Genomic DNA, 23995 nt, shown 5'->3' with positions numbered 1-23995 from the left:
GATATTTAACCGTTTTCAATACTGTTGTCCCCTTCGAGCTATAAGTGTTGGGTGGAGTTGAAGAGAAGAGAAGTATGACTACTTCGAACGAAAAACTTTTGACATTTAGGCAGATTTACAGTCGTCACTGTTTTAGAATTTTACAGTTGTACTAAACCCCTGTTTTGATTGCCTTTTCCTTATAGAGGCCGCATATTTAGATGTTGCACTTATCTGGAGCCATGATTGTAATGGGCACCTACAGTTGTCAATACTTTTGTCTTCGAACGCGGTGCTTTTCAGAGGGAGGCGCTTAATTAAAGGAGTAGTATGCTTTAGAATCCATTCAAATTGATCTCTATGATAACTGAAGCAACTGATAACTGATCGCAATCAGTCAAAAGAATCTAGCGGAATCGCCCTTTGAACGGACATTTTACCTTCACCAATTGCCTTATGATCATGCGCATGCGTAAATGAAAGACTGATAATTGCCCCACATGGCATGGCTCATTCTGTTAATTTGATTTCCTCCGGTATACTGTCTTTAATACTCTGGTTTTCCTTCAGCACGCATAAATCTTTCGCCTTTTACTAAAGATTTCCGTGGAGGAGAACAACTGAATGAGTCTATAGACCAATTTTTTACCGCCCTGCCTTTCGGCGGGGCTCCAAATAAATTATGACAACCACAGATTCTAGCGGGGAAATGATTACCTTAGTTGGCGTTTTATCTCGTCACGGAAGAGAATCAGTTGATAAGTGACGAGACGAAAAAACGCCCATGGAGGTGTGAGAGGAGATAAGAGAGGAAGGGCTGCTTGTGTACTCGTGGACAAATGTAAGAGGGGAAAAAGGTGCAATTGCTTAGACTTTTCAATGTTTCATTTTAAGACTCCCAAATTCATAGCAAAGTAAACCAGATACAAACAAGCGTGTAAAGAATTTGATTTTATTTTTGTTCAAGGAATTGCGTGTTCTGCGTACTATTTATAAATTCTTACCAACAATTCAGAAAAAGAATGACTCGCAGTTCGGCTCTCAGTTTATCATTTATCCCTTTTCTTATGGGCCCCACTCTCTAACAGGCGCCCCCTTCTCCAAATGGAAAGCCTTAGAGATAAGGAGGCCTTCCCGAGGGCCTTTTTCAGCATTTGCAGTCTTACTTAGATCTGGGCGAGTTTATCAGAGAATGCCGTAGGCAAGTTGACCTTAGGTGTCGGTGAGTTGTTTTTTTCGCAAGTCGACATGTCTGCGAGATAAAGGGGTAAGTTGTCCTCTCATCAAGTTCTAAGTGGACAGCCTTTTCTGTTTTTGTGTTTTTATTGGAGGGGAGTGTGGAACGAACGCGGAGCACGGAAGCTTTATCCAACCCCATCGCTTAGCGTTCGTATTCGTTTAATTCTCACCGAAGGTTTAGCCTAAAATATTCGAGATGGACACAGTCAGAGGCTCGACACGCGACAGTAGGCTGACGATTAGTTGGTATATTATAGTGAAACGTACATGACGTAACCTTTTCCGTTGCGTGCTTCCACTGACTTTCCAATAGCGGGCGGTATAGACCGGCTGTTGTTGAAATTAGCGGCAAACCGCGATAGAGAATTGTTTAAATAATTATAATTTTGTTAGAAAAATATGTCAGATCAAAGCTCAGGGGGTCACGGAAAATTTGCAGGTGTACTGCTTCTCCTTCAAGGATTGTTGATAATCTTATTTGTAGTCTTCGTTGGCTATAGTGATGATCTTCTTCCAGAGACTGTTGCAGCAAAAAACTCGAAGGGCGGCACAACTGATGCGAAATATTCTGGTACGTCTATATTATGTGCCAATTTTTATTTTGATTTTTTTCGTCACCCTTAAACAAATTTTTCTCTCTCCAATATTAAGAGCTATCAGGAGAAAATTACAGGCTATGATGTGGCACATTTATAATCTATGATTTTTCCTTTGAAGATAAATGTTATTTTTAAATATTTATTTTAAGTAGTGTTCTATTCTTTTCTTCTTACACCAGTATTTTGTTTAATTTTAATTAAAAAGTTGTATGGTGATTAGCATAACGTTGAATGTCCATTCTCCGATTTTTTTCTAGTTTCCTTTTTCTATTTTTTTTTTCTGTTAAAAAAACTCTTATTAAGAAGTGAAAATCTACAGTGTTGGAGTGTTGCCTCCAATTATCTTTCTTGATAGATTTTCTGAATGTATTAAGTCCTGATTTTTATATCTTATTTAGTGTTTGAAGGACTACATTTCATGGTTTTCATTGGGTTTGGACTTCTCATGACATTTCTGAAGAAATATGGATTTAGTTCCCTGGGATATAATTTTCTTATATCTGCTTTGGTTATTGAGTGGTCTACAATGATGCAAGGATTTTTAGACATGAAGAACAGCAAAATTCAAATTGGATTAGAAAGGTAATAAGCAGGTTTTTGGTGATAAAAATTAATTGTTGATTAATTAATTATTGATCCTTCTGATCTGAAGATCTGAATGTCAATTCTTTACATTGTCTGCCATACTTCTCACAAATTTAGCTCTGAGAATTTTGTGTTAAATGAGATGACAACCCTTGGTTAACATTTTAATTTCTTCTCATTACCTTTCTGTGTAAAAATATATCAATATTGTGAGGAGAAGCTCTTTTTTGGTCACTCCCCCTGGGTGAAGGGGCTGATCTCTTTGCCCTTATTCATCCAAACCATGCTTTGAACAATTTTAAATCAAGCAGAAATATCACCAAAATAATCAAGGTTTCTAAAACTGTGACCCATGTTTAGACCATGTTTTAATAACCAACCCTTTGGGTCTATTTGTCATCTCAAGCCAGTTTTCTCTTGTCAATGAATTACTTATACCCAGCAAGAAGTAAATTACTAGGTACTATACACCAGTTTCTGTGATGTGTTATATTTTAATGGATGTGGACATTGGACAGTTTTCATAATTCTTATCTTTTAGACACTTGTGCACTTGACTGCTGAAGTTATTCAATATTAGGACTTCATAGTTTAATTTTGTTTTATACCACTTTCTTTTTTTTCCTTTTTTTCTTTTTTTTTTTTTTCGGTTTTCATTGTTTAGCATGATCAAGGGTGACCTTGCTGCAGTGGCTGTGACAATCACCTTTGGAGCATTACTTGGAAAAACAAGTCATCACCAGCTGCTTATTATTTCATTTATTGAAGTGATACTCTACTCTGCCAATAGAGCAATAGGCACCAAGATTTTCCATGCAATGGATGCTGGAAGTTCAATGTATGTTCACACATTTGGTGCCTTCTATGGTCTTGCTGTGTCACGCATATTATATAAAAGCAAAATTGTGGCTCATGAGAAAGAGACCTCCAGATATACATCTGATCTTTTTGCCACAGTGGGTAAGTGAAAAAATCTTGGGAGATACATCATGATACAAACTTACAGCATTGGACAGATGTATTAAATCTTAGCTCTTGTACTCCTGTAAGTGACCATGACAGAATTTCTCCTTACAATTTCAATACAACAATATCAAGCCAAGAAGTGATGAGAGTGAGGATTATTATTGATTCCATATCAAATTCTCCAAACTAATAACATAAGAATTGTATTGTAGATATTAAGGAGAATTACCAGTGAGATTTTGCAAGTGAAATGGTTATCCTGCTGTACTGAGTTAGGATATTTTGAGAAAGTCAGCACTGGATATTACTGGAACATTCCTCTTACTGATGACCTAACCAATGACTTTCCCAAATAGTTTTATACTTTTCAAGCTAGAGGTATACTCATGAGAGAGTTTGGATTTTGGGACCTGTACTGGAAAGGTTGAGGGAAACATGAATTGTATTTTTTATAAGATCTAATACTAGATCCATTTTAATTTAGACGTTTCACTCTTTTCTTTTATTGTATGGAGGAAAGTGTGGAATTAGTTTGGTGTAACTTTTAATTTTTATTTTAGGAACAATAGTCCTATGGGTTTGCTGGCCAAGCTTTAATTCTGTGCTTGTGGAAGGAGTCGCAAGGCAACGAGCCATTGTTAATACATACTATGCCATCATAACCAGCTGTGTTACTTCCTGTGCATTCTCAGCCCTAATGACAAAGGGATCAAAACTAAGTATGGTGTGTATTATACATTTCCTTTTGTTTGCCTACTGCATTTATTACATTTAATGAAAAAAATGATTCACTGAAAATAATGGTTCCAATATCTAATTTCATTTGGTAATTGGTATTATTCATTCAAAATGTTTACCCTACTGAATCTATGTTCATTGGAAATCTGAATTCTTGATTTCACTGTGACCTTTATCAGAATTACAATGTTTGTTATTTCCCATGACAGAAGCTTGTAGACACTAGTTTCTTTTTAATTTTGAATAAAAACTATGTACATGCAAGATTGTGATTATCTCTCATTGATGGCCTTGCTATCCTAAGTGGATTAGTGTGACTCCATGAAAAGTCTCTTGAGATGGCTTTCACACTGCACTGGAATATTTAAACATCTTTTGGATGGATGCTGTGATTTGGGAACCAAGCAAGTTGTTTGCTCACTGATTAGAAAAGGGGTCTTTGGGTTTACAAATTAGAGAACAAGGATCTTAGTTTATTCTTTGACTCATGAGAGTGATCAAGATCTAATTTCCTCTTTCATCTTAATTGCTCTGTCAGACAGAATTCATCAGCTGGTCATATTGTGTGGACATAACTTGTAACAAATTCCTAGAAATTGCTGAGAAAGAAAAGTTGTCTGTTAAGGGAAATTAAAGGCTCAGTCCCAAGCTTAGTTTTGAAAGTAGATCTTTTGGTAATGGCTTTTTATCATCTCTTCCATGTATTTACAGGTTCATCTCCAGAATGCCAGCCTGGCAGGGGGCGTGGCTGTGGGTACAATTGCACCCATGATAATTCAGCCATGGGGTGCAGTGCTGATAGGGTTTGTAAGCGGGGCTTTAAGTACCTCCAGCTTCAAATACACTCAGGTATTAAGGAGACAATTTTATTATTTAGTCTTTGATATGTGATCTGTTTCCAAATACATAAGTTTACAAATGAATTAATTTCTTCTTTTATTGCATCTTGATACTGGTCAAATTTACACTTTTGCATCCATTTTTCTACATTTTGTTTTTCAGCCCTGGCTCATAAGAAGGCTTAAAGTTCATGACACTTGTGGAGTTAACAGCTTGCATGGATTACCAGGGATCTTGGGAGCTGTAGCAGGAACCATCTCTTCTAGTATTGCTGGATATAAACAGTACAAAACAAGGTACGGATTTGACCAAACAAATATCATCAAGAGGTATTTTTTATGCACCCAGTCCTTCAAAATTGATGAGAGTTTCAACAACTCATTATTCTGTTAGAAATATTTGTTTGTGCATTCATTTTAACAGTGCCATGAGGGATTTAAGCACAGCTGTACAAGATACATGAATTTGTGAATTGAGTGTATGACAAAAGAAAATAAGAAACTAACAAAGATAAAAATGAATTGTCATATGTATGAAAATACACAATGGAAACATGTGCAATATTGCATGTTTCTTGATGGTTTCTTCACAAGTAAAACCGCTGTTGAATACCAAAGTTAAAATATTTTGACCATTGATATTATGAGGATGAGGCAAGTTAAGTTGAATTTTTCATAAAGTTGCTAATTCCACAGTTCAGTAGTTCATACTAAATCTGTAGAATAGTGAAGGCTTTTTTGGCCTCTTGCAGTTCCTACTTCATATTTTTTAGGTCTAACAATCTTCATCATACTTAATGTTTTGCCTATTTTCAGTCTCTATACAGTATTTCCTGCAAGGGCTCCCATTTTCAATAGTACCCAGTACTTTGAGTTGGTGAAATTTGACCCAGATGCTGTGGATGGACTAGGGTGGAGTTCAGGGAAACAAGCAGCATTTCAGTTTGCTGCACTAGCTGTTACATTAGCTTTAGCAATAGCTGGTGGACTCCTAACAGGTTAGTTGTTGCCCTTAAGCTATGATACCAGTAGATAGCAGTATATATAACCAGCTTCACTATATACAATACATTGTCAAGCTAAGAAGAAAAGAGAGAAATAATCCTCACTTGTTGAAAGATACTATCTTGTGTGCAATAGCAGGATAAAATTTCTCTCTTGTGGTATATGTATCAGTCTCATGGAGCCATGTCAAGCATATTCAGACAGAATATTCAGCATCAGGAAAAATTTTAAAAAATTAGTAATGTCACGCATATGGATTGCTCCCACATTCATACCTTGTTTGACATTTTTCACAATGCAGACAGCCTATTAATCTTAAGGCTGATGTACCTCTCTCTGACTCTCTTATCATGTGAAATTTTAAACAAGAATTTACTTGGTAATTTTTTTACAGGTGTCATTGTCAAGCAGCCATTTTTTGATCCTTTAAGGGATGAAGCATTGTATGATGATGGAGAGTTTTGGGAAGTAAGTGTTGTTATTTTAGTTTTTGAAAGGGCAAGTACATGTACAAAGCACCATGAGGTGCAACATACTTGATGTACCGAATCTAAAAACAAGATAATTGGATTGATGGGTGATCAAAAAAAAAAAATGAATGAGGAAGACTTTTCCTATCCCCCTTCCCATGAACTTCCTCTCCACTCTAAGAGGTTTACTCCAAAATACTGGCTCTTGTTGATTTATGGTGGTCATAATTTTGTTGTTCAGTTAATGAACCTTAATGGATGGAAAGTGGTTGGAATGTTTAAAAGAAGCCCTTATGTTTAATATAAAATAATGGCACTCTATGCACTGGATAGACATTTATAGGCAGAATAGTGGCATCTTTCCTTTTGGTAACTGTGTTAGGAGTTTCTGTCAGTAATTGTGAAGAAAAGTTCCTTGAAAACACATGTCAGCCAACAGTTGGCTGACTGGCCACTGATGAGTAACCAACAGGACACTGACAGGTTACTTATTGGCAATAAACCCAAGAATTAATGTCCAAAACAAAACTTTGACTGTACTATATATATGCTTTTAAATATTGAAATAAGTCTACATATGTTGAATCACTTTTGAAATGAGATGAGACCTCCCTTTTTACTGACATCATTCCTGCTGGAATCTCTCAAAGGAAGAAGTGTTTTAAAACACTTCTTAGAGCTTTGCAAACCTCTTTTTTGTGATGTATGTATGAATAATGGAGTTTCAACTTATGACTTTAACAGGTCCCTGCTGATTTTCGTCCATTATCTGGTACTGTATATCCTCCAAGAGAAAATGGTGCAGTGCAGGCAGAACAAGCTGAATCATTAGTCCAACAAGAAGAAAATGAATCAGAAGAACAGGCTGATGGTCAAGTGTAAAAACAATATTAACATGCAATGATTATCTTTTATTGGAACTGATTGAGTACTTCTGTAAAATGCAGGTACTTATTGTAATTTGTAAGTAATGTTTTTTCCAACTTATATAAGATTTTGTATTAAAAAGAAATTATTAGACAATTAATAGGAAATAATTTTTTTCTTACTCAACATCAAAGAAATTCTATTATCAACTACTGAAAGAATATTATATTCCCTTATGCAATCTGTGAAAGTGTCATGTAAAGGCTATGTGTCTTTCTTTTAAATGAAAGACAGGATAATGACTTAATTCTTAAAGTCTGATCTGGTTTGTGACTCTCCCTTTCAGATGTTATACATTTCATTGTGAATTAAGGGAGAAATTGGTGTTAGATCAGAGTAACTAGAGTTAATACTTTGGCTTTTTTTTTTTTGCAAACACTGAAAAGTGTGTGTCAGTTGTAAACTAAAATCAAAAAGTCCTAAGCTAAAATTTTTGGCAATTCTTATTACTTATTTTCTGGGTAACATGTGTGGAAGATAAATTACGTATTAATCACATCCAGAAGTGGAAGGTGTTCATCTTAGTTCTATATTCCCATGTCTAAGGTGGAACACTCAGAATCAGGGAGACTGATTGACATATTTCCATTTTAAATAGACTGAATTTTGCATTGAAAAACAAGTCAAGCAGGGGATGCCATTCCTCTCCCTAAACCCCTTACACCCCTGACATCAGTATGCATATTCGCTATACTTTTCTCTATACATTTCCTACAATGCCAAAAAGGAGAATTTGTTCAACAATCAAGAGCTTCTTGGGTTGATGATCATTTCCTTTATCCTTGTGACCTTATTGTGTGATCTGGGGGTGATTTTGTAAGGAGAAATTAGATGCTAATCACTCTTAGGGGTCAAAGGTTTAAAAAAAAAAAAAAAGGTCTCAAAGGGTTTTTAAGGTTACATAGGGATGGTAAGGTGTATGTTAGGCCAGATTATTTAACTTTATAGATCTCACCAATTTAAGAATGATAAACAGACCCAAAAAACCATAAGGCATTATATGGTCAAAAGTCACTTTTGTCCATATATATTTTATTAGAGAAACCGTTAATAAGGAGAATTTAAGGGAGTTTTTTGCAGGTATTTTAACTCATTACAAAGTGGTTGCAGAATTAATGAGATTTTTAAGTTGTTGTGTAGCATGTTTTATACAGAACAAAAAAATTATCTAACAAGCCTAAAGTAGAAATTCATAGATCTTTTGAAATTCTAAGAATATTGTGCTTATTTAATCAGCCAAATATTTATCATAGGATATGGTTAATGAACTGTTTTAACCTTCAGTTAGCAGGGAACCCAAATTGAAAATATTGAAACTTAACTAAACAATATAAATAAACATTTATGGGATCATCTGTTTATGTTTTGCTTTTATATTTTCCATGGTGTTCCTTTTTTAGTCCTGTGGAGGTAAACAAGTTTTCCTTTTTATCCCATTTTGGCGTTGACTCTTTGACAGGATTGCAATGCTGAATTTTTTTAGGGATCAAATGCTTGAAAGGGTAGGTATCCCATTTCATTATGTCCAGATCTGGGATTTGATTGGCCAATGAAAGAATATGATGATTCAAAGTTGCAGTGCACTCTTCTTCAGTAACAATGCATCAGGTTCATTTTATTTCCCCTTGAAAAAAATTGATATGATATGTACAACAGGGTCCTGGAGAAACCTCACCCTTTGGTTTCTTGCAAAGTATGAACCCAGGACCAAGGGGATGTGGGAAGGGGAGGTGGGAAGGGAAGGCCCGAAGTGGAGGCCCCATACTGAGCCCTAACATTGAAAGTTCTATAGGTGTGTTCTTCTTGTAGGTAAACTTTGATTGAAAATGCCCCTGATAGTTGCTCAAACGTTAGCTTTACTATCTTGGAACTAGCCTGAAACAGACCACGCGCTGCCTTTATATGCATGTAGGCGGCGGGCTCTTGAAACAGAACAGAATGACAAGCAGCGAAAGCTACGTGTGCTGCTCGCTAAACGCGTGTTGCCGCGCAATCTCGCGTGCTGCATGCTTGTCAGACGAAAAACCCTGGGAATTAGTTGAGCTTTATTTATATGGCGACGTGGCTGCAGTCGAAACCGTGTACAACTGAATGAACTTACTATTTTGACTCCAAAAGATGACGGAAAACGGCACCTTGAGCATCTTTTGCCGTTGAGTACATTTCTTCTCTTGTTTGATGGTGTTTGGATGGAAAAAATGATGTCATGGCAGCTGAAAAACTCAGAAATGGAACCATGCGTTACACCGACACTCAAATGAGTTGCTTCAGGTAAGCGCGGATGAAATCGTGGTTTAATTCTCCACTTTTGAGGTCTATAGAACGAATTGTATATATTTACTTCTCGAATTTAAGCGATATGAAATGCAGGAATACATATAACTGAGTTAAGTTTTGGCTCCGCCTCGGTGTAAGAACCTGTCAACTTTACGAGGATGTTAACGAACGTGGAAAACAAAGAAGTAAACAAAAAATTGAAATAAATAAAAATTGCATTAGGGCCTTGGAAAATAAGTTTTAGTTAACAAGGGAATAATTTAAAAACACACTCAACTGGTTATTGCTCTAAGGATATGGTAGACCTCATAAGGGCCAATCTCTGTGTCGAAGAAAAAGTTCTTTAAAATATCGAAACGTGCACGAGTTAAACAGATAAGGACCTACGGTTTACGTATACCTCGCTACTTGCTCTCAATCAGCAACCATCAGTGAGTTCTGGCAAGCTCAAGCAGCTCACAGGGGGAAATAAGAATTGCCTGCGAGCAGAGTTGAAGTAAGATCCGTCAGGCACAACTCCTAGATAGTTTCAACATAATGTCTCTGTGTTTCTATGGGCAGTCTGCATTTCTACAAATCAGAGTGTTGTCATAACTTGACATGTGGTCACTCCTAAAGGGGTGAAATATTTTCAAAACTTTGGGAGTGAAAAAATATTAACTGGAACTCTATTTTTTAAGTAAGTGTGCCTTTTTTCAACAAATTAACAGAGTGAAAACTTAAAGGATTTCCTTGGTGTTTCGCAGTCCTGCTGACACTGTACCCTGCAACAGTTCAGCCACTGGGCTAGGAATTTATGGCAGGAGGGTTGCTGAGTGTCAACCAATGGGGCTCAGGAGAGGGTGCAGTTGAGACTGTAAATATACATTGGCTTGTTTTTTTTTTTTTTTTTGATTAGGTGCAATGTTCATGAAATTTATCTACATTACTTGGGTCTTTTCCAAACAATTATTTGTAATTTACCAGGGATTTTGCGTGCAAAAGGCCTATGAAAATTACATAAACTGATGTGGGGTGATGCTCTTGCAAAAGTTAGGGGTAATTCAAGACAGCACCTCACCCCTCACAAGAAGACTTATAGTGAAAATCTGTATGATTTAATCTCCATTTCTTATCTTAGATGAGATAAAGAGTACAATGCACAAACAAAGGAACAAAGAGAATTGACCACCTCAGCAGTGTATCAGAAAGTGGTATGTAGTTATTCAGGTGAGAAGACTAATAGTATCAACTTGAGTTATTATGGGACCAGACAAATGTAATGTTAACTTTAAGTGAATTGTAAACTTGTTGTAAGTAAATTGTTACAATAGAAAATTGCAGATCTAGGAAAAAAATTAGATTCTGCAGATTACAAACTACAATATGACAGAACTGGACAACACAAAGTCCTGTTACCAATTAATTAAAACTATGACGGAATTTGAGAAAGAAACTAGACATTGGCTGTATGTTTTCATAAGAAAACAGCTGTTAACTTGGCAAAATGCATGACACACAGGCACGACATGTAAACTGTCCAATTACAAGGTCAACTATTTGTACGCAAACCATGCTGGTGATAACCAATCACATTCTAGAATTTTGTCATAGTTTTGATTAATTATTTTATTGGACTGACTGAATGCCTGACTTTCCAATTGTTTGACTGACTCATGGAATGAAGTTTATGGAAGTTTCACCACACAGCAAGTTTTCCCCTACAAGATCACCCCCACCAGGATAAGTTTGCCACTTAGCTATTCTTCCCATCAGTTAGCATTGACAGATATTCTGACCAACTGACTGACTGACTGACTGACAGACTGACTAACTGACTGACTCACTCATTCACTTACTTACTAATTGACTGACAAATCAACTGACTGGTGGAATGTCTTAATGTCGTAATGACCAACTGATCACTTGTCTGATTGAGTGATGGTGAGACCTAGTGACAGACCAACTGACAACTATTAGAATGTTAGTCTGGCTGATTGACTGCTAGACTGAATAACGCACTTTCCACTCGACTGACTAGTAGACTAAGCGGCTGCCTGGCTAATGATGGACCGAGCAGTTGACTGACTGAGTTAGTGGCTGACTCTATGACCAAGTGACTGATTGGTGAACTGATTTGGTGACTGAATAACTGACTGATGACTGATGGACTGACTGATTAGTTTACCAATTGGTAGACTGACTGTAAAACTGAGACACACTGAATGACTTGTCTAAGAGACTTGTGGACTGATTGGCAAATAAGTGACAGTCTCTGTGTCAGACTGGCTAACTGGGTGGCTGGCCTAAAGACCACTGTTGGACTGGTAGCTGATTGGATTGCCTGTTCCAGGCGTTCTGTCAGTAAAATGATGTGCCATGTGAAATTAGCTTGATATAAAATGAATGAACAAGGTTAGGGTCAGGTCCCACATTGTGCCATTTGTTAAATTAGCTCTAATTTACTAACTGAATGGCTGGAACAGGCTACTGGTTGAGTGACTGAGTTACTGGCTTTCATAAATGGCTAGATCACTGACTGACTGACTGACTCTGATGAACTAACTGACTGTTGAAGTTATACTTTGCTACTCTTCTTTGATGGGTTGCAAGACCTTTACAGGTTCCCAAATATTTGTTTGTTTGCTTTATAGGTATCACCTTGTCATATTGAAACATATTATAGGTATCACCTTGTCATATTGAAACATATTATAGGTATCACCTTGTCATATTGAAACAGCCAATAATTGGAAGAAACCCTCTCTAAGAGCAAAATGAAAGTGGCTGTTGTTCAGGTGGAATGTCTTCCCTACTTCAATCAAGCTCAACTCAGAGGTATTGTGGGTGAGTCCAGACATCATTACTAAACCAATATTAATAGTACATTTTACAATTGACCAGTCTAATATTCTGACTAACTGACTGACTTATGGCAAACCAAATGATAGAATGACTGACTGACTGACTGAGAGGTGAATTTTATGACTGAATAACAACTGAATGAATCACTATATGATTGTCAGACTGACTGACTCACTTACTGGATTGTTGGTTGACGGACTGACTTTTGGACTGACTAATCAGTTAACCAACTGGTGTGCACTGTTTGATTGACTGAATGAGTGACATGTGTAAATTAGTGTCCAGCCAAGATACTTGTGGACGGACTTACCGACAGAGTGACTAACCTGCGAAATGACTTTGTGAGTGACAGACCCACTAAATAGGTTGAGTAGGCTGACTGACTGAATGATTGATTTACTTATTAAGAAACTGACCGAGTAATGGACTGACCGATTGATCAATCAACTGACCTGAAAATAGACTATCTGAGTAAGGGGGTGACAGACACACTGACTGGCCTGATGAATGGCTGAGTGACTAATCACTTAACTTGCTGCTGGACTGGCTAGCTTACAGTGACTGCCTAATTCGAAAGTTAAATGAATATTGCTGGGTAAGTTTCTAAAGAAACTGGTGCTGTGTTGGTTGGAGAGTATAACAGGGTAATTTAGTATTATCAACTGAGTTGATGACATAAATTGGCCACCATTAAAGAGTTTTAAAGCTGACGTTTTGAGCATTAGCTCTCCGTCTGAGCAACTGGAAAGTTGCCCAGATGACTAATTGACTAGGTCTGCATTTGATTGAGTTACCAATTTTTTTAGACCAAATGACTGGCTGATTTACCAACTGTGGACTGACTGGCAAATAAACTCACTGATTGACGGACTAACAGACTGACCCACTGACTGACAACTCACTTACTCACCAACTCGCTAACCATCTATCTGAATGACTTACTGGCCATTTAATTGTCTGATGCACCAACTTACTGACTGACTTTTTAACTGAATGATTAAAAAAATTTATAACAATTAATGGTTGGGTGAAGACAAGAGAATTTTAATGAATAGCCAAATTTTACTTAACGTGGTAAGTTTTAACTTAAGTGTGCGAAAATACGATCAATTTAAAAATTAATCAGCCAGTACATAATTGACCAACTCAAGTATAGTGAATGAAAATAAAGAAAATGAAACAAAAAATGGCGGGAAAATTTTAAGATATGGTTTTAGGAGTGATGGACAGATGAATTGACGAGATTATTGGGTAAAACATTGCAGACCCCTGATTCAGTAAGGCAACACCAAGGTAGACGTTTATTGAAAAATGATCTCGCGAATGGCTGGACGTGTTTACCGTCTCTTAAAGCACCACAAATCAAATTCAGCATAACTTATGTGAGCGTCATTTAGTTCCGAGTGGAAACTTAAGTAACTTGCTACCTGGGTCTCTTTTCCAGAACACTCACAGTTTGGTGCTTTCACGTTGTTGTTTTGCAGAGGATAAAGAAATGTACAAAGTGTTAAAAAGCACATACTGAGCCCTTGTTCTGCTCGTGAGATCTTTTTTTTTTTACCACGTCCCACGTCCTCGTGCTGTGGTTTGCTTCAGGTTCTTAATGTGGCCAATTTGTTAATCTTTTCTGTTCTTGAATTAATTTTTTGCAGGGGAACAATTTTCCCTTGAGGACTGCATTCGTGGAGGAATTGTTAGTGTTGTCAACGTGGATTGAAAGTTTCAAGCTAATAGAGTTGATATTGTGATTACAGGTTAGAAAGTGATGCATCAAGAAAACCAAATCTTTCAAGTTAAGATGTTGCGATGTACTCTCGACCATGTAACATTTTCACTCTGAAAAATTGTTGAGAATTAATCCACATTTCAGATCGCGCTGTAATCGTAGCGGGTGAGTTAGGGCGTTCAGCCAAAGAGAGGTTGATCCTTGCCCTAGATTAAGTTAACAAAGTAAAAATACCCCTGCTGTTTGGCTTTGAAGATATTGTTGGAAATTTTTTGGTCCTGCTCTTTTCGCTTCAGTGTTCAATCCGACTAGTATCATACAACGATTATAGTATTAAAGAGTCGTTTCTAAAATTATCTCAAAGTGCTGTGCACACAATCAGGAAGCCAATTGCTTGTTGATAACTTTTTCCCCTCAGGACATGTTTTAGCTTTCTTTTCTTTTCATTGTTAACTAGTGATTTAAATGAATAATTTGAATTCGATTTTAACATATTTGTATCTGATAACTCCGCAGGAAGCTTTCTATGAGCGACGTTTTACTGATATTGTTTGATAGAATGCGTTAATAACCCGATGATAAAAAGAAAAAAAAACTTGAAAAAGAAGAGACACAAAATTCAGAGAAAGAGTACATTTATTGCCTTCTAGTTGAGGATCATCTCGTCACCAATTGTACAAAAGTACCGTTGTAATTTTATCAAACGGCGACTCAAAATCCCTTTCTTCGAGGTTTTACTTTTCTTGAGATTTTACTAAGTGTTTTGATTACTTGTAGTTCGTTGAATCATTGCTAGAAGTGGCCATCTAACTATAGCTTTTTCCTTTTACTTTTAGTGTCGAGAGCGTCAAGATGGTTTCATAACAAGGAACATATACGAACAGGAAGTTGATAAAAGAAGGAGAGCAGGACGTGTACATTTACTTCGAGTTCATTTACTCTGACACTACCACATTAGAGTAGGAGACAGTTTTCGTAGAAAATAAATCTTCAAACGTTATCTCTAACAGTTGTCTTAAAGTTGAAGGAACAAAAAGTCCCCCACCACACCCACCTCTAACAGACAGTTTTCTTAGTGTTTGTAAAAGCTATCTACCTTGTGGTAATAACATTTATTTCAAACGCATGCGTTTAGTGTAAGAAAATGTTTGTCTAAATACACATGCGTATTAAAAGATGTTGTTACCACAAAGTAGACAACTTTTATCAATATTTAAAAAACTGTTTATAAGAGGTGGGTGTGGTGGGGGACGGTAGCGGATCGACCCCCAATTTTTGGTTCCTTCTAAGGGTGACATTTTTCCTTGATGTGGTCATTTTTCACGTTTATCCGTCCTTCTTTTGAAATCTGTTTTACCTGGAAAAAAAAAGATAATGGTGTGAATAAAAAGTGAGCTAGAACTCGACATGAACGCCGTAAGAATATCTATCAACCGTAAATAACTAAAATACTCTACATTGAAATGATAATGCTTTCCTGTACTGTAGTAACGAGCCGTATTCAATAAAGTTTTCTTTATCTTAATAGCGGAGCATAAAAGTGTCTCTTGGTTTGATTGAGTGTCTCTTGGTTTGATTGATTGCCTCTTAACCACATTAAAGGAGATGAAAAGTCAGATCCTCCCAAAAGTAGCTTATTCATCAAAAGCAACGTTTATTGGCGACAGACGGCCGCTATCTCGAATAAAATCATAAACCCCATTAATCTCTTCCAAAATCATAAAAAAACCACGACATTGGTGGCAACGGAATATTTTGGTAATGTTGTATATAGTATTCGTCATGGAAAAAAAATCAGTACATTTCCCAAGATATCCACACTATGGTTAAAAGAGGCGCCAAGACACAGTTACCGTTTCTTGAAAAATTTAGCCCATATTTTTTTTGGAAACCTTTTCGAGTCGTCTCTATTCTTTGTCATTGCTGCTCCTAATAAGTTTATATTCAATTCATCAAATTTTTAATGTTTGGTGTTTATCTAAATTACTCAATTGAAATTCTGTAGTTTGATACAAATTTGAGACAATTTTGGGCGCCGCTAAAACACGATTCAAAATACCTTGACGATGCCCCTTGATTTATGTCCATTATAATGAAACTAGTGGAAATGATGAACCAAGGGGGGGGGGGGGGGGGTCCCTCCAAGTTCTTTGTTACTGGAAGTAAACTAAAGCTGAAAGTACAGAGACTGAAGTGCTATATTGACACACTAACGACCAACAACTACACTAACGACAAGATTGACAGGAATGTGAAGACATACGATCTTAGAGATTGACCCATCCTTCAAATCGCCCTAGCTCTATCGATTACTCTTTATCTCCTCCAACAGTTCCACACTGGGCGACTCGATCTGCCAATCGCACCATCGCATACCACATCCCGGCGATTTGATTCGCCGGTATTTACCAGAGGGGTGCGTTACGGAGACTAGTCCAAAACGGAAAGAATTCGCCTCCCAACAATTGGTGACTTAAAAAAGACCAATCGTCTTTGAACCTATTTAGAGCTGTAAGGTATTCCTTGGCCCATAATCTAAAGACCTATTACCCTAAAATATAACGTCGAGGTGTCTAAATACTCCCATAATGTTTAAAGTCTCTGAGTTTTCTCGGTTTTTTATTTTGAACTCTCAACTGAGCAGTGAGAAGGAACTGGCATGCAGAAAAATGAATCATTCTTCTGTAAGCAAGTTGCGAGGTGACATGTCTGTTGTGGGAGATTTCGTAAAAGAGTTGTGCTCGAGCCGTAAAATGTCCAAATTTAACTCGCAGCGTTTCAAGAACTTTTCGTTTCAGTCCCCCATCTCCCCCCCCCCCCCCTCCACACCGGCTCCCCTGCGAAAAGATTCAGTAAATTGTACAGTAAATTCTGATCGGCCGGTGTAAAAAAACCAGCTCTGTCATGTACCTAAAAAGATCCGTCAATTGTAGCGAGGAAATCAAATAGAAGCTTAGAGAAAATGAAATAAGTTATTATGTTTTTGTTGTTTGCTTCTGCTTAAATTGGATCATGCAGCAATCTGAAAATAACGAAGTATTTACCATTAGCATCTCCTGAAGTTGATCAGCGTCCAGTTATCCGCTACGATTCAAGACGTTTGAATATAGACGATATTTGGACTCTTCCTTGGGTCCTGTGTCAAGAATGAAAGAATAAAAAATTAACCAACTTTTTTAAAAAGAAAATATTTGACAACTCCATAACTATTGACGCGTGACGCAATTTTTAAAAAGGGGTAATCTTCTAATCCTTTTTTTGATATGCTTATTTGGTGAAACTAACTGCGCCTTTGTGGATCGACCTTTAGTCACCAATCTCTTGCACAAAGTCCACTCTCTGTTCTGCGTATAGAGACAGTTCAGAGGCTGAAACATTCAACTCACTCACTGCAATTCCTTTTCCTCTTTTTTGTGGGACCAAGTCTTTGCATCACAGATTAAGACTAAGGAAGAGATTTGCTGGGTGACAGTCTGACTCCTTTGAGGGTCACCTTTAGTCAACCATTTCTTGTATAAAGTCCACTCTCTGTTCAGCGTATAAAGACAGTCCAGTAGCCGAAACATTTCACACACTCACTACATTTCCTATTCCTTTTTTTCTGTGGAACCTAGTCTTTGCATCACAGATTAAGACTAAGGAGGAGATTTGTTAGGTGATAGTCTGACTCCTTTTTGGGTCAGCTTTTAGTCACCCATCTCTTGCACAAAGTCCACCTTCTGTTCAGCGCATAAAGACAGTCCAGTGGCCAAAACATTTAAACTCACTCACTGCAATTCCTTTTCCTCTTCTTTGGGTGGACCAAGTCTTTGCATCACAGATTTAAGACTAAGGAAGAGATTTTTTGGGTGACAGTCTGACTCCTTTGAGTGTCAGCTTTTAGTCACCCATCTCTTGTACAAAGTCCACTCTCTGTTCAGCGTATAAAGACAGTCCAGTGGCTGAAACATTTAACTCACTCACTGCAATTCCTTTTCCTCTTTTTTGTGGGACCAAGTCTTTGCATCACAGATTAAGACTAAGGAAGAGATTTGTTGGGTGACATTCTGACTCCTTTAAGGGTCATCTTTAGTTAACCATCTCTTGTACAAAGTCCTCTCTCTGTTCAGCGTAAAAAGACAGTCCAGTGGCCAAAACATTTGACACGCTCAATACATTTCCTTTTCCTCTTTTTTGTGGGACCAAATCTTTGCATCACAGATTAAGACTAAGGAAGAGATTTGTTGGGTGATATTCTGACTCCTTCGTGGCTCAGCTTTTAGTCACCTATCTCTTGTACAAAGTCCACCCTCTGTTCAGCGCATTAAGACAGTCCAGTGGCCAAAACATTCAACTCACTCACTGCAATTCCTTTTCCTCTTTTTTGTGGGACCAAGTCTTTGCATCACAGATTAAGACTATGGAAGAGATTTGTTGGTGATAGTCTGACTCCAATGTGGATCAGCTCTTGGTCAGCAATCTCTTGTATAAAGTCCACTCTCTGTTCAGCATGTAAAGACAGTCATGTGGCCAAAACATTCAACACACTCATGGAAATTCCTTTTCCTCTTTTTTGAGAGACTAAGTCTTTACATTACAGATTCAAGACTAAGGAAGAGATTTATTTAGTGACAATCTGACTTCTTTGTGGGTCAGATCTTAGTCACCCATATTTTCTCGTATAAGGTCCACTCTCTGTTTAGTGTATGAAGACAGATTTCTTGGGTGAAACTGACTCCAATGTGGGTCAGCCCTCAGTAACCTTTCCTGAATTCCCTACTTAATCTAAACTCACTTACTCTACAGAGAAGGAGAAAAAACGTTGAAATGTATTCTGTGTACATATTTCAGGCTTATCACTTGAACTGCATCATCTTTTTGTTTAACTCAAATCATTACCTATATCAGATCCATGAATACAAATCCAGAGAAAGAGGCAGAACAACACCCCTCATCCTAGAAAGAAGTGTTAAGGTTAATACAGTCAGACCTGTATTAAGCAGGGTGACCATTTAGTACAGGTGTCAAAGAATAGGGGTAATGTAAAAAAACATTAAAAAATGCCATAATTGGTATAAAATTGGGACTTTGACAGCTGACCACTTAATCCTGGGCGACTGCTTAACACGGGGTGACTACTTAATTCAGGGTGACTGCTTAATCCTGGGTGACTGCTTAACATGGGGTGACTACTTAATACAGGGTGACTGCTTAATCCTGGGCGACTGCTTAATACAGGGTGACTACTTAATACAGGGTGACTGCTTAATCCTGGGCGACTGCTTAACACGGGGTGACTACTTAATTCAGGGTGACTGCTTAATCCTGGGTGACTGCTTAATCCTGGGTGACTGCTTAACACAGGGTGACTACTTAATACAGGGTGACTGCTTAATACAGGGTGACTGCTTAATACAGGGTGACTACTTAATACAGGGTGACTGCTTAATCCTGGGTGACTGCTTAACACAGGGTGACTACTTAATACAGGGTGACTGCTTAATACAGGGTGACTGCTTAATACAGGGTGACTACTTAATACAGGGTGACTGCTTAATCCTGGGCGACTGCTTAACACGGGGTGACTACTTAATTCAGGGTGACTGCTTAATCCTGGGTGACTGCTTAATCCTGGGTGACTGCTTAACACAGGGTGACTACTTAATACAGGGTGACTGCTTAATACAGGGTGACTACTTAATACAGGGTGACTGCTTAATCCTGGGTGACTGCTTAACACAGGGTGACTACTTAATACAGGGTGACTGCTTATTCCTGGGTGACTGCTTAACACAAGGTGACTACTTAATACAGGGTGACTGCTTAATCCTGGGTGACTGCTTAACACGGGGTGACTACTTAATTCAGGGTGACTGCTTAATCCTGGGTGACTGCTTAATCCTGGGTGACTGCTTAACACAGGGTGACTACTTAATACAGGGTGACTGCTTAACACTGGGTGACTACTTAATACAGGGTGACTACTTAATACAGGGTGACTGCTTAATCCTGGGTGACTGCTTAACACAGGGTGACTACTTAATACAGGGTGACTGCTTAATACAGGGTGACTACTTAATACAGGGTGACTGCTTAATCCTGGGTGACTGCTTAACACAGGGTGACTACTTAACACAGGGTGACTACTTAATACAGGGTGACTGCTTAATCCTGGGTGACTGCTTAACAAGGGAGTGACTACTTAATTCAGGGTGACTGCTTAATCCTGGGTGAATACTTAACAAGGGAGTGACTACTTAATACAGGGTAACTGCTTAATCCTGGGTGAATGCTTAACATGGGGTGACTACTTAATACAGGGTGACTGCTTAATCCTGGGTGACTGCTTAACACTGGGTGACTACCTAATACAGGGTGACTGCTTAATCCTCCCTTGGATGAACAGGGCATATAAATTCTAATAAGAAAGACTGAAGAAATTAGCAATCCCTTCAAGGAAACAGATCAATACAAAAGACAGTCCAAGAAGAATTGTCAGACAGTGACTACAAGGCATTGACAGTGAAGTGATGAGCAGGTGAGGTTTCGTTATTGAAAAAAAGGTGCTGTAAAACAACAATGACGTAAAATGTTTTGATCTTAATTGAGATCCACTTTAATTAAGGTGCATTTAATGAATGCAATTCAATTAAAACTGCATTTAAGAAGTTCATTGTTAATTTCCTATAATAAGGTACTCCTAAACAACAACAAAAAGAGATTTAAGGTGGTTTACAAAAGTTTAACCCTTTAACTCCCATAATACCAAATTCTCTCAGGTACAGAGTGGCTATTGCAGGATTGGGCTCTACTTCTCTAGAAGTCTTTCACCTAAAAAAAAACAACAACAATCCTACTTCAAATTCTAGTTGTATAAACTTTGAAATATCAAAATAAATGTTCTTGCAAGTTATATAAAAAAAACTTGTTTGAGTGGCTTTAACTTGTATTTGACTAAGGAAAATGCAACTAACAACAAATTATGAAATATAACCTTATATCTGTTAATAGATTTGAAGACAAAATTCTCTGAAGATTGACACCAAGTTAAAAATATTTTCAAAATTTCAACATATGTTGTGTGGCTAGATTCCAAAAATTTATCATTGCAAAAGTTTTTTTGCAACAGCATTATACTACATGCTAAAACAGCTTGCCCACGTGGCACGAAAGTTTTGCAGTTTCTTAACTCTTTAACTCCCAAGATCTCATTAGTAATTCTCCTTACTGTCTGCCATATAGTTCTTGTGATGCTAGCTTAGAGAATTTGGTATTGGATCAACTAATAATCTCCTAGTCAATATTTTTCTTTATTCTCACCACTTGTCTGCTTGATATTGTATTGAAATTGTAAGGAGAAATTCAGTCTTAGTCACTCATGAGAGTTGAAGGGTTAATTTTGCAGTTTTTGTGATTTTTTCCCGTGATTACAAGAAAATAGTTTCAGCAAAAAAAAAAAGTACCGCAAAAGTTTTTCCTGAAAAAAATTTACTCCACTATAAATAAACCCAAATGCTAACAGTAAGTGATAATGAATTCAATTCATCACTGGAGCAATCAATCACTTTAGGAGCACTAGATGTAATTGTAATAGAATGACAATGTTTACTGTATTTTGTTTTACATATGCATAGTATTGTGCATAGTATTGTTTTAAAATCTGTATCTCAATTGTCCTCAATACAATCCAAAATCCCCAACCCAGTCCACTAAATTGTTTAAAAAAGAAAAATCTGAAGCCTTGGCCTTAATCTTTGAAGCATAATATGTAGCAATTTCTTAAAAATTCTTGAGAGTAATTTGGGAACAAAGAGGAAATGTCTACAAATTTATACATCTCTAGGCAAAATCTATCTTGATCTGCCAGCCTATTTTCCTTTTTCTCGATATATTACAGAAACAGGCCTTTAAATAATTTTGCTTACCTTCCTGAATAATTCATTGCCATTTCCTCCTAGAGGATCAAAAACATCAACCTTCTGTCTGTTTCCTTTTGGTCATCATTTTAGCTTTGTTTGCTCCTGAATGAATATAAACAATGACGCACTTCCACTAAGTTTTTGAGAACAATTTTGAGAATTCTACTAGATAGTTTAATGTAAAGTGATATGAAAATAATATGATTATCTCGAGTAAAATTATCAGCCAATGGATAATTCAACTCTTTTCCCTGAAGATATCCTTGAAGAAATGTAGGGAGCTACTATTTTTTGCTACAGTCTGTCGCACAAAAAACCCTCTTCTTTCTGTTGTCGTCACACACCATATTCTGGAAGGGAGTCAATTAGTTGGTCAATCACTCAATCAGTTGGTTTGTCAATCAATCAGTCTGTCAGTCAATCAATCAGTCAGTGGGTCATTCCATCAGGTTTAAAAAAATATTACTGCCCCTGGCAGATAGGAACTTGATGATAAACAATCAGTTATACTCCATGCCAAGGAGACAAAATCTGAATTGACCTCCTTAGTAAACTCAAATGTTTTGGAAATCTTCAGGGAAAAGACTTAAAATTATCCAGAAGCTGATAATTTTTATTCAGTGATCATATCATGTTCATAAGTTTACCTCAAACAAATTTTTTTTTTATGATGCTTTGTTTCTTTTACGCTATTTTTTACTCTCGATATTGATGCTTGTCCCTGGAAAGCTTTTCTTAAGGAGCTGAGGAAAGAGTTAAGTGATAAAAAATCACCTGAATGAGTTTACTGACCTTTAAATAACAGACTGTTTTGAATCTCCAAGGAGGTCGGGGGTACATAATTACTCCGTTGAAAATTATGAGGGCAGAGATCACTTATTAAGTATATATTTATGGAGGTTCCAGCGGGCTGGGGATTACACAAAAAACCATCCATGGGGGAAAGGGAATTTCCAGGAAGCACCTTACCCTGTCAGTTGTAATTCATGTAGCCTTAGATGGATGAAACCAGTTTTGTAATTCTACTGCATGTCTAAAAATGAATTGTCAATTAAAGTTTTTACTTTTGCCTGCTTATATATATTTAATTTTCGAATAGAAGATGTAGAGTTTGCAAGTCTATTATATTTCTTTATCACAATTCATAACAAAGAAATAAATCACAGCTTTTATGCATCCGTAAATGTAGAAGAACCCCTTTAGAGCTCAATGAACACCTATGTAGCCTTAGACTTGCAGCTGAGCTTCAATTTTTCTTTGAAGTAGTGGGTAAGTCTTACCATGTGAGAAGTAAACAAGACTTCCTATAATCCAAGTCTCTGTACACTTCTGCATCTTATCCTGCCTCGAGCCTTCAAGAAAAGTGAGCTTACGTCGGAAAAATGGCAAGAAAGATCTTTAAAACGCCAGAAATATAGAACATGCTTTGGTTTTTCCGACATCTTATCCTTCGCGTGCAACGAAGCTTTGGTCCCAGGAACTTCTCGGTTTTCAGAAATGCCGCTATATCCCCTGGGAACGAAACTGTGTCCAAAGGCGGTACTCGATCAACTAAGTAGACTCCCTAGAGCATGCCCTTAGAAAGACTACAGAGACGGGGAAAGGCATTTCCTTTTGAGTTCTTGAACATGTAATGATAATATTATGAATAAAAATTCAAATTGATTTTTATCGATAAATGGCATCCGAGGAAACACTGACTACGAAAATAGGAAATTAACTGATAAATAGATATTTCTGAAACAAGTTTGAAACACTTACAATTATTGTTTAATATATTCTTCATGTGAGCGATTATTAGGTCACTATCTCGTACATTCTCAGTTTACTTCTGTATTCAGTTATTACGTTAGTATCTCGCGTATTCTCAGTTTTCATTTGTACTCCCATTGTTACGCCAGTA

The 23995-nt window shown here is 37.2% G+C and overlaps 2 protein-coding genes, 1 long non-coding RNA gene and 1 other non-coding gene across 20 annotated transcripts; 3 read left to right on the top strand and 1 right to left on the bottom strand.

Annotated features, from left to right (window-relative positions):
- Nucleotides 1-529: 529 nt before the first annotated feature.
- On the top strand, nt 530-650 carry LOC113678852 (U5 spliceosomal RNA). Its single transcript, XR_003446932.2, has one exon. It is a non-coding gene; the product is annotated as a U5 spliceosomal RNA (small nuclear RNA).
- Nucleotides 651-1099: 449 nt separating this feature from the next.
- LOC113678851 (ammonium transporter Rh type A) lies at nt 1100-8702 on the top strand. Its single transcript, XM_027195766.2, has 9 exons — nt 1100-1789; nt 2216-2399; nt 3067-3362; nt 3929-4092; nt 4818-4955; nt 5109-5242; nt 5762-5943; nt 6345-6418; nt 7165-8702. The coding sequence occupies exons 1-9, from the start codon at nt 1618-1620 to the stop codon at nt 7300-7302; spliced, it is 1482 nt and encodes a 493-aa protein (XP_027051567.2). The 5' UTR covers nt 1100-1617; the 3' UTR covers nt 7303-8702.
- A 423-nt stretch (nt 8703-9125) lies between these two features.
- LOC113678831 (uncharacterized) lies at nt 9126-15734 on the top strand. 17 transcript variants are annotated; one of them, XR_016179369.1, is made up of 6 exons: nt 9135-9618; nt 10335-10480; nt 10745-10833; nt 12322-12441; nt 14121-14222; nt 15031-15734. It is a non-coding gene; the product is annotated as an uncharacterized LOC113678831 (long non-coding RNA). The 17 variants fall into 17 exon arrangements; XR_016179361.1 differs by having other exon boundaries at nt 9179-9618; nt 12258-12450; XR_016179362.1 differs by having other exon boundaries at nt 9190-9618; nt 12322-12450.
- Nucleotides 14813-23427, bottom strand: LOC149041629 (uncharacterized). The gene is made up of 3 exons (XM_089180897.1): nt 23373-23427; nt 17239-20374; nt 14813-15551 (listed from the first exon to the last, which is right to left on the bottom strand). Exons 1-2 carry the CDS (start codon nt 23425-23427, stop codon nt 19227-19229), a joined length of 1203 nt encoding a protein of 400 aa, XP_089037023.1. The 3' UTR covers nt 14813-15551; nt 17239-19226.
- Between the last annotated feature and the right edge of the window lie 568 nt (nt 23428-23995).

The sequence above is a fragment of the Pocillopora damicornis genome, chromosome 8, assembly GCF_964200805.1.
Source record: "Pocillopora damicornis chromosome 8, jaPocDami1.2, whole genome shotgun sequence".
NCBI lineage: Eukaryota > Metazoa > Cnidaria > Anthozoa > Scleractinia > Pocilloporidae > Pocillopora > Pocillopora damicornis.
The sequence above is the reverse complement of the archived record's forward strand: the minus strand, read 5'-3'. Positions and strand labels throughout refer to the sequence as shown.

Excerpts from the sequence above, each read along its gene's own strand:
- LOC149041629 (XM_089180897.1), bottom strand. The coding sequence starts at position 23,427 with ATGCAGAAGTGTACAGAGACTTGGATTATAGGAAGTCTTGTTTACTTC. Across the intron at positions 20,375-23,372 it reads TCTTGTTTACTTCTCACATG|TAGTCACTCCCTTGTTAAGC; the intron begins GTAAGACTTACC and ends CCCTGAATTAAG.
- LOC113678851 (XM_027195766.2), top strand. The coding sequence starts at position 1,618 with ATGTCAGATCAAAGCTCAGGGGGTCACGGAAAATTTGCAGGTGTACTG. Across the intron at positions 1,790-2,215 it reads AACTGATGCGAAATATTCTG|TGTTTGAAGGACTACATTTC; the intron begins GTACGTCTATAT and ends TATCTTATTTAG. Across the intron at positions 4,956-5,108 it reads CCAGCTTCAAATACACTCAG|CCCTGGCTCATAAGAAGGCT; the intron begins GTATTAAGGAGA and ends TTTGTTTTTCAG.